Below are 13,906 nucleotides of genomic sequence, written 5' to 3'. Positions count from 1 at the left end.
TCGTCCCAAATGTGCTCGTCACTCCCAGTCCCACTCCCAGTCCCGCTGCCCAGTCGCTGCCGATCCACAGACAATTGGCTCTTTCTTCTCCCATGCACAATGACGCTACACAATAACGATTACCTGCTACGCTCCCAGTAGCCAGGTCCCTTAACCTTGCCTGGTGCACGTCCAACAACAGCCACAATCACGTACTACCCGACCTCAATCGCACCAGTTGGCTGGACCAGCTCGATCTCCTCCTCCTCCTCCACTCCATTCCCCTCCACACACCTGACTCGTCCATCTTTCCTCGGACTACCACCCGTTCACCTACCGAATACCTCCTTTTCCCTTGAATGTCGGAAGACGCGTCCGGCGACACGCTGGGACCGCTCAAAACACGTACCACCGCGACTGGCGAGCTGCCCCCACAGCCCGGAGGATTATTGAAGAAACGCTCGACTTTCCCCAGATCTATCAGCGAATTGGTGACGAATCAGCTGGTTCCTGGAACCATGGCTAAAAGTCAGGCGCTGAACACCAATATGGGTGTCGACTACATCATTAGCTACCGCTTCGAGCCTACAGGTGCGACGGCCTTGGTGTTATGAATGAGACAGGCGTGGGCTAACGCAGCATTCAGACAAGGCAAATGCTGCAGCAGGATTCGAGAGGCTCTGCCAGAAGCTCTCTGCAGTGGGATTAGCCACCGAAGTCCGCAATGGAGATCAGAACTCGGTCCTGCTGTTCGTGCAGGTGGCCAGCGAGGAGCACATGTTCGCAGAAGTTTACAGAAGCAGAGTCAAGGACTGGATCCACGGGGTACAGTCGAAGGAGCCTCCCGAAGATGTTCGTGCCTCTCTGGAGCAGGAGCCGCTCACAGACGCTGAACGCCAGCGCATTATCTACCAAATGATCACCAATCCAGAGCATGAAGGTGGGGCTGGCATTCGAGTCAAGTCGCAGGAATGGAAGTACGTCGAGAGCATATTCGCTCTTCACGATCATACTTTCAATAAGGTCTGGCTGAAGAAGTGGGCCACGCAGTACGCCATCAAGTCCGAAGACCTGGACGACATTCGAAATCGTTTCGGCGAGAAGGTGGCCTTCTACTTTGCCTTTGAACAGACGTACTTTAACTTTCTGATCTTCCCGACTGCATTCGGGGCGTTCGCGTACCTCTTCCTGGGATCGTTCAGCCCCATCTACGCCATCGTACTATGCCTGTGGTCGATTGTGTTCGTGGAGTGGTGGAGGCACCAGGAGCGGGACCTCTCCATAAGATGGGGGGTTCGTGGTGTTAGCAACATTGAAAGTAAGCGACACGAGTTCCAGCCTACGATAGAGGTGGAAGACCCAGCCACTGGAGAGACGGTCAAGATCTTCCCATGGGACGAGCGACTCAAGCGGCAAGCACTGCAATTCCCATTCGCCATCGTTGCCATCCTGGCGCTTGGTGGTCTCATTTGCCTTTGCTTCGCGATTGAGATCTTCATCGGCGAGATATACGACGGTCCCGGCAAGTCCGTCTTGACGTTCACGCCCACTGTGATTCTGACCACCTGCTTGCCCCTGATCACTGGTGCCCTCAGCACAACGGCACAGCGCTTGAACGACTTCGAGAACTACGAAACGGAGACTGCAAATGGACGCGCTCTGACGGCCAAGCTATTCATCTTGGACTTCATCACGTCATACATGGGCATCATCCTCACAGCTTTTGTCTATGTACCATTTGGTAGCGTGCTTGCGCCGTACTTGGACGTCTTCAGCAGACTGTTTGCCACCGAAGCGGCACGAGCCAAGACCGCTAAGGGCGGTCAATACACGATCAACCCAGATCGGCTTCGCAAGCAGACCATCTATTTCGCCGTGACGGCATCTATCGTTAACTTCGCCATGGAGGTCATCGTGCCTTACCTCAAGCGCCAAGGTGTCCTGAAGTTCAAGGAGATCAAGGCCAGCCGGACTGGAAAAGCACCTGAGCAGTCCGACGCCGTCATTGATGCCCCGCCAGAAGAGAAGGAGTTCCTCGATCGTGTTCGCAGCGAAGCGGAGCTGCCTACGTACGACGTGTACACTGATCTACGCGAGATGATCATACAGTTCGGCTATCTTTCCCTGTTCTCTGTGGTATGGCCTCTTGTCCCGGCTAGCTACCTGGTGAACAATTGGTTCGAGCTACGCGCAGATGCTGTAAAGATTTGCGTGGAGATGCAGCGCCCTACGCCTTGGCGTGCGGACACGATCGGGCCGTGGCTCGATGCCTTATCATTCCTGACTTGGCTCGGCAGTATTACCATGTCGGCTCTGACCTACATGTTCTCGAATGAAGGTGTAGGCCCAGATGGTCGACCGCACGATATCAAAGGATGGGGGCTGCTCCTCTCCATTTTCTTCAGCGAGCACCTGTACTTATTCGTGCACGGCCTCGTCCGGAGCGCGATTCAGAAGATTGACTCTCCAGGTCGCCAAAAGGAACGACGCGACCGTTACCTGGCTCGACAGAAGCTGGTGCAGAACAGTTTGGCGAAGTTGCCAAGTGTGCCCAACATCAGTGAGAACGACACCCCGATTACGAGAGAGTCACTAGAGGAGGATGCGCGGCGTGCCAGTCAGAATGCCGCGACGCCAATTGAGCGGTTCTGGTCGAGGCAGCGTGGCTGGCGAGAGTCGGCGAAGATGGGCAAGGTCTTCATCGAGAAGTACAACGACCCCGCTGCGCATGCGGATGAGAAAAAGGAGCTGTGATTGAATCTGGCCGCGGAAGGTCGGCTTGTGACCAAAAGCACGTGGACACTTGGGAGTATAACACGGATGCATTACTACCTAGCAAGGCGTTGAGTGGGATATGAGAATGATTGGCATACATTGAGACGAACGACCTGGGTAGTCCCTATGCAAAAGAAGCCTGAGGCAATGTTCTTGACACTCTGACAAATTCTGTCCAAACCTCTCGAGCACTCTGATGTTCAACACTTCTCATACCTGTATTCTAGAAACCACTCGATGCTATTGACGATACTTTGCACTCCGTGAATGTGTTATATCCTACCTACATACTCGACTCCTCTCTAGCTATACCTTGAAGGGTCATCCCCATACCTTATTGAAGCTACGGAAAATTTTAATGCTTTCTGAACAGACAGCCCAGCCCCACTTAGATTCGTCCATCTATCACAAGAAAACTTCACATACATAACGAGAATCATAGACCTAGGTACATAATTGTAGTATCAAAAGACACATAAAAAATGCGCGCAAAGAGGTGAAGGCCTACCTACCTACCTAGGTTTCCCCCGACTTCGGATCCTTTTCTCTCTTGCCAAGTCCACTCGGGCGCCAAGTTTGGGAAAGCGAAAGCCGAACTCGGCGATTTGGGACAACGACATGTCCTGCATTCCGAATCTCGATAGAAACGATTTACATTCATTGCTTCATCAATTTTCGTGGGAATTTTTGGGAATTTTTTTTGGTGGGAATGTGTGGTGGGGAATACTTGAGTTTGTTATGTAGGGCTGGGTGGTTTGCGGTGTGTATACCTACAGGTACGTGTACTTGCGACGCGGAAATGATGATGATTGTTTGACGAGCGTAGGTAGGTAGGATGCGATCCTATTGCGAGTTGGGAAAGATGTCAACCTCTCGGTCAATGAATATTGTTGTGCTTGGAACTGCAGTATGTGTTGGTTCAAGCAGCTTGCCTGGGAGTCTTGAGCTCTCTACTTCTGCGTCTGCTCTGAACAGAAGGAAGTGTGAAAGCCTACCCCCTGGACGATCATCAAATGTGCGAAAAACGCTAGATACTCGATTATGCCTTTGGTAGCGCCACGGGCCTCCTTCATCAATAATATGCTCGAACAGACAGACTTTGATGGGTATGGTAAACCGCTCTATCACCTCATCAGCTGGGCTCTGCTGAAGAGGAGATACACACACCAACATGAGATTCGCAGGAGCAAAAAAAAAGAAGAAATTACCTCTGAACTTTCTCCTCCTCATCGTCGCCACCACCGTGGTCTTGGAAGTCGTCTTTCCATCTTCTTCCATCTTTGCCTGTGAAAAGGGAGAGAGGGAGGGAGGGGCATTCATTGACCTTTCTTCTTGATGTTGAAGTTGACTCCCTAGGTGTGCGGTACCTACTGAGTAAATTCCTTCCCTCCATCAGCTGAAGTGGCTCGTCTGGGGAGATTTCTCTCTGTCTATGCTCCACTGAATTCATCCATCCAATCCATCCAGCATTGTCTCTACGCCCTGCCACGTCGCTGCGTATTTTCTGCCTCTCTTCTCTCGCGGAGAATCCCACCGTCAAAAATCATGTGCAGTGAGTGGTATCAAACTACGCTGACGAGCGAGAATGCATACACCGGGGAAAACTCGTCCTCGCAAGACTTCATGAACTATACACTGGGGTGTCGCGCGTTGGAGAGCGGAGTGGAAGAGCGGCTTGAAGTGGGACAGGGTGAAAAACACAGCTGAATGTGCCCGACAGGGTCGATTCTCGTGCGCTCGTCTCGACGAATACAGTCTCGGACACTGCTCAAGACGGCGTAAGGGAGGTACCGTGAGTGCGTGTTCCCCCTGATATGAAGCTGGCAAGATGCAGATACGACAGGGTGATGATACCACTTTCACGTCGACTACTACCTACCTACCTATGTATCTCCATCTACCCTACGTCCGCCTCCTCCCAAATGTGTACTCTCGCTGCCCCAGGCATCAGCTTCTGGCCCAATTCCCACCATGCCCCCCGTTGGCCAGGCGTTGTGATTCCATCACGCCATTTTTTGATCGGCGATGAGCGTGAGTGAATTTGACTCATGATAGCTGTTCCAGCACTTAATAGCTGTTCCAGTACTTTACGCCGTGCAAGAAGGTTTGCTCGCTGCTGTTTCCTTGGAAATAGTGGATACCAATAGAAATTGCGAGCTTGCTATGACACACACCAGTGAGAATTGTAGCCAGAAGGTTCCACGCAAAAACTGGGACAGCGAGCGGTATGTCTGGTCAACACCATGGCTTCGCACAGCAGTATACTGCGTGCGAGGGTGGTAGTAATGGAGGAAAAGTCTCTGGTGCATGTCTCTGATATATTCCCCTGATTTCTGGCTTCATTTCACTTGCCCAGGAGGCCTACCAACAGCTTTGTAGAGCGCGCTGGCCGATATCATGGACACCATCCCTATCAGTGAATGCGTCGCAGCAGCCTCGTGCCGGTTTTGAGTCATGCAGCAAACTTGTTACTGTCGTCGTCCTTCACTCAATTGTGAGCCGATCTTGCCTAAAGCGGCCTAGCGTGAGCAACATGCTTTTCGCGCTAGCGCACAGCGCCAGCTGTGAAGCAAACATGCAGCCCGATTAGGCCGTCAACAACGGCCAGGACTTCTGACGAGCTGGGCAGCGCGTAAGCGAGAAACGCAGTATATATACCCACCTTTCTTCCTCTTTTTTCTTCTTCCTTTCCTCAACATCCAAAGCCCACATTGAGCAACATCCAGTCCAGTGGCCACTCCCTCCCTCCCTCCTCCTCCTCCCATCCCCACCTGCAGTGCTGCTGCCGATCACCGCCATGTTCTTGAGTCACCGCCATGCTCTCCATGTTATCGTACCTGCAGTGCTGCTGCCGATCACCGCCATGTTCTTGAGTCCCCGCCATGCTCTCCATGTTATCGTCGAACCGACATCCGCACACGTCGACGCCGACTGCTCTGCAAGATGGCAACTTGCAGAGGTTTTGCGACCGAATTCAACAACGCTGCGAAAAAAGCCAGTACAGCGAGACTGCCGCGAAAGCCGACCGCACACGAGGTTGCCGCCAGTGATCCTAACCGCGTTGCACTGAATTCGGCACCACCAAAAAATCGACAAGAGAGGCCGATCCGAGCGTTTTGCTTTTTTTGAATTTCGCGCGAAATTGACAGTGCGAAAACAGCCGCGAAAACGGCCAAGGCCGCGAGGCAGCCGACCAGCTGCCACCAGAAAGCCGATATAGCGAGAGAGAAAAGCCGGTCACCTGCCACCAGAAAGCCAATCACCTGCCATGAGAAAGCCGATCACCTGCCATAAGATCACCCGCCAAAAGCCAGTCCACGAGACTGCCCCGAAAGCCGGCCGCTACCGCCTCGAGAAAGCCGATCGCGAGATCGCCCCGAAAGCCGACCACATACGAGGTTGATCACCTGCCGACTGCTATAAGAAAGCCGATCACCCGCCAAAAGCCAGTCCACGAGACTGCCCCGAAAGCCGGCCGCTACCGCCTCGAGAAAGCCGATCGCGAGATCGCCCCGAAAACCGACGTACGAGGTTGATCACCACACGAGGCACCACCAAAATTCGGCGAGATCATGGCTTGGCAGGCGGCAGGTGGCAGGTGACAGGTGGTGGTCATAGTGATGGTTGTCATGGTAGTCGTTGATGGTTGATGTTGACAAGCTGCACACACACAAACACACACACACACACACACACACACACACACACACACAGAGGCAAGCAGGCAAGAGGGGGCATCAACAGTTGGGTCGTCACCGACCTGACTTTGGAGCTCACCGCCTTAGTAGTATACCATTGTTGTGGCCGTCGTTGTGCCCCCTCACCGTTATTCTTCCTCGTCGTCGCCCTCCCTCACCGTCATCCATCGTCGTCGTCGCCCTCCTTCGTCGTTAGCCCTCCTCATCGTCGCCGTCTCTTGTCGTCACCGTCCCTCGCAGTCATTCGTCCTCGTCGTCGCCCTCCCTCGTCGTCGCCTTTCCTCGCCGTCATCCATCCTCGCCGTCATCCATCCTCGCCGTCGCCGTCACTCCCTCACTGCTACCCCTCCTCACCGTCGCCGTCTCTTATCGTCATCATCCCTCACCGTCATCGGTCCTCATCGTCATCGGTCCTCGTCGTCACCGTCCCTCACCGTCATCTGTCCTGGTCGTCGCCGTCCCTCACCGTCTCCCTCACCGTCATCCGTCCTTGTCGTCACCATCACACTTGCTCATCGTCGCCATGCCCCACCGTCACCCGCCCGTCGCCCTCCCTCATCACCACCCATTCTTATCGTCGTCCATGCAAATCATCACATCACCGTCATCCCTGCTCATCATCCACTCTGGTAATTCCCTTCCACCACCCACCCCCTTTCCACCTCCACCTCCACCTCTTCACCCTCACAACTCATCACAACATCACAACTTCACAACTTCATCACCAGCTCTGCTCCAACTCTTCACCGAAAAGACAGTAGTGCCATTGTGAAAAAGAAAATCACATAGAAATTTACTGTGATTATGCATATCCTTTTATCATTTCGCGCACATCTTGACGCACATGTCTTCACGCTGGTGGCAAAGTGGTAGGTGGAAAGATAGGGTTAAGTGTTATAAATTGAGGAAGATAAGTAAGTCAAAAAAGAGTAAGAAGAGTCAGAGGAGCAGAAGGAGTAGTGAGTGAGGTGAGGTGAGGTGAGGTAGGATGAGATGAGGTCGACACCGAGTCAGTACCCCGGTCATCCATCGGACGGGACTAACCTAGGCGGGCGGGCGGCTGGGAAGGGAAAGATCGAGGTTCTATTCGCATCTTGCTCGCTGTGTAATGTACCAGTAGTCAGGCAATGTCAATTAGGTCAGGTACCTTAGGTAGGTATGGACTCAGGTACATGCAGTGGTTTCGATCGGGAAACTACCTGCCCATAGTAGCCACATGTCAGGTACATATAAGGTACATGTAGGTACTTATGCATTACCCTTATGCTTTGTCATAGGACCCCAATTCTCTCTTGGGTTCTGCTGATATCGCACCAGTCGTTTCGCAGATCTGTCTCGACCGAGAACTTCATCAAAAACGACTTTTCGTCGGGCTTTGACTTTTTCTTCCTCGTCATTCGTTGCAACAGCTGCAGTAGCAGCAGAAACAGCAGTATTAGTATGAATGGCAGAAGAAGAGTCTGCCTGATTCTCGGTCGTAATAGCGGGAGTGCTGTCCTTGGAAGAAGCAGTCGTTTCAGGGTTCGCCGCCTTGGTCGCAGCTTCCTCAGCCGCCCAAGCTTCTCTCGCCCGCTTCATAATGGTATAGCCCGCGCTCCCTTCTTTTAATGCGCCTTCTTTGACGGGATGTCTCTGTCGCGTCCACTCCGTCATGACGTGCCAAATAGCACTCCATGGTGCGTCCGTCTTGATACTCCCAGCTTGGCAATGCGAGCGAGTCGCTCTGTACCCAGCGTGGCGAAGTGCACCGCGTATTGCAGCGTCTGGAGGTGCGACGCAGTGGATTGCTTTGCTTACTGCAGAAGGATTGAAGAAGAAGGGATGGAGATCGAGGGTTTCTGGTGGCACTTTGGGGACGACTTCGTCGGAATCGCTTCTCTGAGAGGAGGGCTTGTATGATAAGACTTCGTCATTGACCTGAAGTTCTTCGAGCGCTGTGGACAGCATGCCTTCAATTCGTGGTTTGGTCTTGTAGACTTCGGCATCGACAGTTTCGAGATCCTCGAGAATCTTTCCTACGAAAGCTGCATTGTGAATAGGCCCTGCCCACATGGGTCCGGCCAGGTGTCTCTTGGATCCACAGTGCTCGCAGAGGTGGTCGACAGGAGGTCCTTGCCCAATGGTATGCTTCCACCAGACTTGTTCGTTCTTGCCAATCTGTTTTGTGTTCCGTCCTCGCATGTTGATGGTCCAGGCTCCGCAACCGTGATCACAGCCGAGGACGTCCATGGTCTTGCCGAAGAGAAATTTGACGTCGGCCGGAGACTTTCTGACTCGGATGAAGGTTCGGATGTAGAAATCGATGCTGAGTGAAAGAAGAGGCTCTATTGCGAGACCTTGCTTTGCTGCAGCTGTGGCGACTGAGTTGATGATCAAGCGGAGACCGCCTTCGTGCATGTGAGGGCCTTTGATTGGAGCTCCTCCGTACAAAGACCACGTCTTCTCGCAATAGCCGGTCGAGGCAAAGACTCCAGAGTCTGTGCAAGTGACGCACAGCAATCCACCCTCATTCAGGGACTGAAGCGCTGCATCTATGAAGGGCGCTGCGGTGCCGTATGGATCCAGGTCGACCACATCATACTTTTGATTGACGTGCTGTGGACCATGTGTGCCTGGTTCGGCATATGCGACACGATACATGTGGCCTATCGCATTGTCCAAATTTGGTGTGATCTTGGAGGCCAGGCCGTTGTGTTCTACATTCAATTTCATACTCTCGATGGCGCTGGGATTCATATCATTTGCAACCACTGCGGAGACATACGGGATCTCATGTGCATACCGAAGTGCACGAAGCCCTGTGGCAGACAGCGCGTCCAGAATCCGAAAACGAGGCCCAGTTTGAACCTTTGTCACTTCGGACTTCTGCTCTAGTTCTACATCCGCCGTCGATTGTAGCTCTGATGGACCAGTCACCTGAGCAGATTCTATCTCCACTGCCACAGCACTCGTAGGCACCACCTCGACTTGGATCGCGTTGCTTTCTGCAGCAGTACCATTGGCAGTGGGCTCCTTCTCTGGATTTACAGGGCCCGCATCAGTCTTTCGTAGCTTCACGCCACCCTCATCGCGCTCACCAGGAATTTTCCGCTTATTGTTACTCTTCTTCTCATTCTTCTGACGATGTTTTTCTTTCTGCACCTTCTTCCGGTGCAGAAAGTCATCCCCAAAAGCTTTGATAGCCAGCACACTGAGATCGCGATTGAACTGTTGGATGGGATTGTAAAAAACACTCTGTGCCTTGACACCTTCATCGGCCTTGCCCTTCGCTTTTGCTTGTTGCGGTGGAGTGACGTGTTGTTGTGTATTTGGAGGGATCAAGATGTAGGCTTGTCCCTCTCGGATGGTTTCATATGTCTTTCCATTGTGTTCGATGAGTTGTCCTGCTGCTGGCTTTGCGCCCAGAGGCACCGCGATGGCGGAATTTGCCATGCTGCAGCGGGCAGCCGGAGATAAAATAGAAACGGGGGAGAAGGAACACCGCAGACTCCTACCTGTTGCGAAGATCCAGCTAGCAGATCGGAGAGGAGTCCGCAGCATTCGTTCCTAGGAACATTTGCGTCGTTTGCGAAGTGCGAAGTGAAGATATGTAGGAGTGATGGTGAAGGGTGTGAGACACGGGAGTGTGAAGGAAGAATTTCTCGGGAGCTAGCCAATATTTTAGGCGCATCCAGCTCCTCTTCTCTTCTTGAATCGCACACACATCCTCACCCACCACATCACCCTCACAACATGGCCGCCGTTCAGATCACGGCCGCGCTGCCGACGCTGCCGGAAGGCTGGACCGCTGAGAAGGACTTCAAGGTTGTTGGACAGCTGTCGGCGCCCACACAGAGAGCCCTCGAGCCTGTGGGCCCTCACTACCTCGCACACGCCCGCAGAAAGCGACACAGGCGCACGTTCTCTGAGGTATGTCTCCTATTACCCCAATGTAGATAAGAAATAACTACTGATATCAGCCAGGACGAGAAACTCCAAGCCGAGCAGAATGTGAAAAAGGTCGAGCAGGTGGTCAACGATGATATCGACGAGGTGACGGATCCTATGCTACTCAACCGCGAGGCCAAGGACTGGAAGCAGCAAGATCACTATGCCATCATGGGTCTGTCCAAGTTCAGATACAAGGCCACCGAAGACCAGATCAAGCGTGCTCACCGCAAGGCTGTCCTCCTTCACCACCCCGACAAGAAGGCCGCGCAGGGACAGTCCGAAAACGACCAGTTCTTCAAGTGCATTCAGCGAGCCACCGACATCCTCCTCGACCCTGTCAAGCGCCGACAATTCGATTCCGTCGACGAGGCTGCCGATAGAGAGCCCCCGAGTAAGAAGGATGTGCAGAAGAAGGGCTTCTACAAGGCGTGGGCACCTGTCTTTGAGGCCGAATCTCGCTTCAGCAAGGTGAAGCCTGTGCCCAAACTCGGCAACGAAAGTAGCACAAAGGAGGAAGTCGAGGCATTTTACAACTTCTGGTACAGCTTCGACTCGTGGCGATCTTTCGAGTATCTGGACGAGGAGGTGCCAGATGACAACGAGAGCCGTGACCAGAAGCGTCACATGGAGCGCAAGAACAACAATGCACGAAAAAAGAGAAAGAACGAGGATGTTCAGCGTCTGCGTGAGCTGGTCGACCAGGCCTTGGCTGCGGACGAGCGCCCGAAGAAGTTCAGACAGGAGAAGAACAAGGACAAGAATGCGAAGAAGGCTGCTGCCGAGGCCGCTGACAAGGCCGCCAAGGAAGAGGCTCTTCGCAAGAAAGAGGAAGAGGCGGCTGCTGCCAAAGAGAAGGAGGCCAGCGAGAAGGCGGCACGAGAGGACGCGAAGAAGGGCAAGGAGGCAGCAAAGAACGCGGCGAAGAAGAACAAGCGTGTCATTCGTCAAGCACCCAAGGATGTCAGCTATTTTGCCGATGGCGAGCCCAGCGCAGCGCAGATTGATGGCGTGCTGAACGAAGTCGACTCGGTGATTCTCAAGCTCGATAACGAAGAGATTGCAGAGCTTGCTGCTCAGCTCAATGGTAAGAAGGACAAGACGGCTGTGAAGGGCGTCTTCAGCGCTCAGGTGGAGAAGCTTGTGTCGGCTGGAAAGGCCAAAGAGGGCGATTACAAGAACTTGGTGTAGATGGAATACAGGCATGCATCTCGTAGGAGGCGGGCGTTCCGATAGAAGGAGTCTTGTATGACCATAGATGAACACGAAAAGCGTCAACTGTCACACTACACAGTACTGTACTTTTTACTTCAGGACGATTCGTCTACGGCATGACTCGGACCATGGGGACCCTTTTTGCATGGACCCTTGTTGGATGCCGCGTGACAAGAGTGAATCCAACAGCGTCCCAGATGTGCTTGACGTGTTCGTGGTGGTGTGGCATTGTTGACGTCGGCCTCTTCCATCTCTGCTCCTTTGCTGTAGTCCATGACCACCGTTGACCTGATGACTTGCAATCACAAGAAGTCGTATAGATTCGAACTCCAGCGATACCGATCTTGGTGCCGAGATCACCATCTCCACACCCCACCGGACGCCATGCCATGCCATGCCATGGCTCTCCAGTATCTTGCCGCAATGGCTTGCATCCCACTTCATCTGATACCGACTTTGCCTTTACGAGACGACAGAACACCATGAACATGCGCCCACGACAGAATCTGCTCTGAAGCAAGACTTCTTTCGCCCCACACTCATCGCCACATCTCGCGCCCATTGACGCAAACATCAAACAACTTCCACCAATACCTGAGGCAGTGCTGAAACGATATACTGCTTCCAGCGCGGGAAATAATGTCCAACGAGCCTTCGCCGCTCTCAGGCACGCCGGTGCAAAGAGCCATCGGATCGGCGACGGCCTCAATTGAGCATAGTCCGCACAGTCAACCATCGGCCAGCGGCACCACTCTACTGCCCACTCGTTCGATACCCAATGCGCCGCTGGACGGACCAGCAGCTGTAGCGTCTTTCGTCCCCGCTTGGCGCAGACCTACAAACAATATCGACGGCGGGAGCGAGGCAGTACGACGACCCAGCGTGCAATTCGTTCCTAGCAAGTCCACTTCAGGCTCGCGCTCCAGCAGTGCGAATCCCCCTTCTGTCCGCCGAAGCACGGGAGCACATGCGAGTCGTACTACTGCTCAACTGCCCGCAGGCAGACGACTGAGCAGTCCTCCGCCGCCAGCACAATTCCGACCTTCTGTCAGTTTCGATACCTTCTCCAACCCTGCCGCGAGCGACTTTAGCTTGACCCTCAATCGCAAACACCGCGACTACGAGTACACCAAAAGATCGCGAACGTTCCTCTGCGGGACAGATACCAATGACTACTCGGATACTGCGCTGGAATGGCTCATTGACGAGCTGGTCGACGATGGCGACGAAGTCGTCTGTCTACGCGTGGTGGAGAAGGACAGCAAAGAAGCGTCTACCTGGTCGCGTGGCCAGGGTAAGGCAGGCTACAGAAAAGAGGCAGAGCGGTTTCTAGAGGAAATTGAAAAGAAGAATACAGATGACCGAGCGATCAGTCTGGTTTTGGAATTCAGCATCGGGGGAGTGCAAGATACTATCCAGAAGATGATTCGCATATACGAACCAGCCATGTTGGTGGTCGGCACACGAGGTAGAAGCTTGACCGGTTACCAAGGACTCCTCTCCAGCGGCAGTGTGTCGAAATACTGTCTCCAATACAGTCCCGTGCCCGTAATTGTCGTCCGACCCAGTCGCAAGCGAGAAGCCAAGAAAAAGAAGCGATTGGAAGATCCCAGCCGACAAAGCTATCGAGATATTCTCGACAAATCCGACGACGCTCCCCCCGGCAGAGGCACACATTTACTTGACGAGAAGAACCGACTCTCAATTATGGGTTCAGAACTCGGCGCTCTCGGCCGACTAGATGTGCACGATGACGAAGCACGACGAGTCGCCGAAGCCATCGGCTACAGACCTGTCGCCAACATCAGCGAACCTCACGAACCCACTGGCGGAAGCAGCTCACTCTCGCGCCTCTCTTCCACTCGATCCGAAAATTCTACTGCTGATGACGTCCGATCTCCGCCGACGCGAATTATGAAGTCTCCTTCACTCGGCATCATGGAATCCCCCGTCAACAGCGATGAAGAAGGCGAATTCGACGACGAAGAAGAACTGACTCCCGCAGCGGAAGCTATGCGCATTGCACGGGAAACTGCCATGCAGATTCGGGATGAAGTCAAAGAGGATCAGGAGGAGAGGGCCAAGAGAGGTCGAAGCCGGAGTCGACCTGATGATGGAGAGGAGAGTAGTGGAGGGGGAGGAGCGGCGATTTTGGATATTTTTGAGAAATTGAATAAGGGATTGAAGAATTGAAGAGAAAACATGAGTACCTGGGAAGTAGGTAGTAGCGTATACACAATTGTCAAAGAAGAAGAAGAAGACTCGGGTATTACAATCATTTCAGAACTGAAAGAATCGATCGCTCTATAAGA

The 13,906-nt window shown here is 53.3% G+C and overlaps 5 protein-coding genes across 5 annotated transcripts; 4 read left to right on the top strand and 1 right to left on the bottom strand.

Annotated features, from left to right (window-relative positions):
* Positions 1 to 497: 497 nt before the first annotated feature.
* SEPMUDRAFT_47524 (DUF590-domain-containing protein) lies at positions 498 to 2,733 on the top strand (the record flags this gene model as incomplete). Its single annotated transcript, XM_016909038.1, has 2 exons — positions 498 to 570; positions 626 to 2,733. 2 exons carry the CDS (start codon positions 498 to 500, stop codon positions 2,731 to 2,733), a joined length of 2,181 nt encoding a protein of 726 aa, XP_016759209.1.
* A 2,795-nt stretch (positions 2,734 to 5,528) lies between these two features.
* SEPMUDRAFT_126688 (uncharacterized protein) lies at positions 5,529 to 6,430 on the top strand. Its single transcript, XM_016902095.1, has 2 exons — positions 5,529 to 6,136; positions 6,273 to 6,430. The coding sequence occupies exon 1, from the start codon at positions 5,552 to 5,554 to the stop codon at positions 5,822 to 5,824; it is 273 nt and encodes a 90-aa protein (XP_016759208.1). The 5' UTR covers positions 5,529 to 5,551; the 3' UTR covers positions 5,825 to 6,136; positions 6,273 to 6,430.
* An 820-nt stretch (positions 6,431 to 7,250) lies between these two features.
* On the bottom strand, positions 7,251 to 9,899 carry SEPMUDRAFT_150105 (TRM-domain-containing protein). The gene has a single exon (XM_016905966.1). The coding sequence runs from the start codon at positions 9,882 to 9,884 to the stop codon at positions 7,701 to 7,703; it is 2,184 nt and encodes a 727-aa protein (XP_016759207.1). The 5' UTR covers positions 9,885 to 9,899; the 3' UTR covers positions 7,251 to 7,700.
* A 269-nt stretch (positions 9,900 to 10,168) lies between these two features.
* SEPMUDRAFT_150104 (DnaJ-domain-containing protein) lies at positions 10,169 to 11,664 on the top strand. Its single transcript, XM_016905965.1, has 2 exons — positions 10,169 to 10,361; positions 10,416 to 11,664. Exons 1-2 carry the CDS (start codon positions 10,185 to 10,187, stop codon positions 11,568 to 11,570), a joined length of 1,332 nt encoding a protein of 443 aa, XP_016759206.1. The 5' UTR covers positions 10,169 to 10,184; the 3' UTR covers positions 11,571 to 11,664.
* Positions 11,665 to 12,073: 409 nt separating this feature from the next.
* On the top strand, positions 12,074 to 13,870 carry SEPMUDRAFT_150103 (uncharacterized protein). Its single transcript, XM_016905964.1, has one exon. The coding sequence runs from the start codon at positions 12,234 to 12,236 to the stop codon at positions 13,785 to 13,787; it is 1,554 nt and encodes a 517-aa protein (XP_016759205.1). The 5' UTR covers positions 12,074 to 12,233; the 3' UTR covers positions 13,788 to 13,870.
* Positions 13,871 to 13,906: the final 36 nt, after the last annotated feature.

The sequence above is a fragment of the Sphaerulina musiva genome, assembly GCF_000320565.1.
Source record: "Sphaerulina musiva SO2202 unplaced genomic scaffold SEPMUscaffold_7, whole genome shotgun sequence".
In the NCBI taxonomy this organism is placed as follows: Eukaryota; Fungi; Ascomycota; class Dothideomycetes; order Mycosphaerellales; family Mycosphaerellaceae; genus Sphaerulina; species Sphaerulina musiva.
This window is presented reverse-complemented; position numbering and strand designations above follow the sequence as displayed.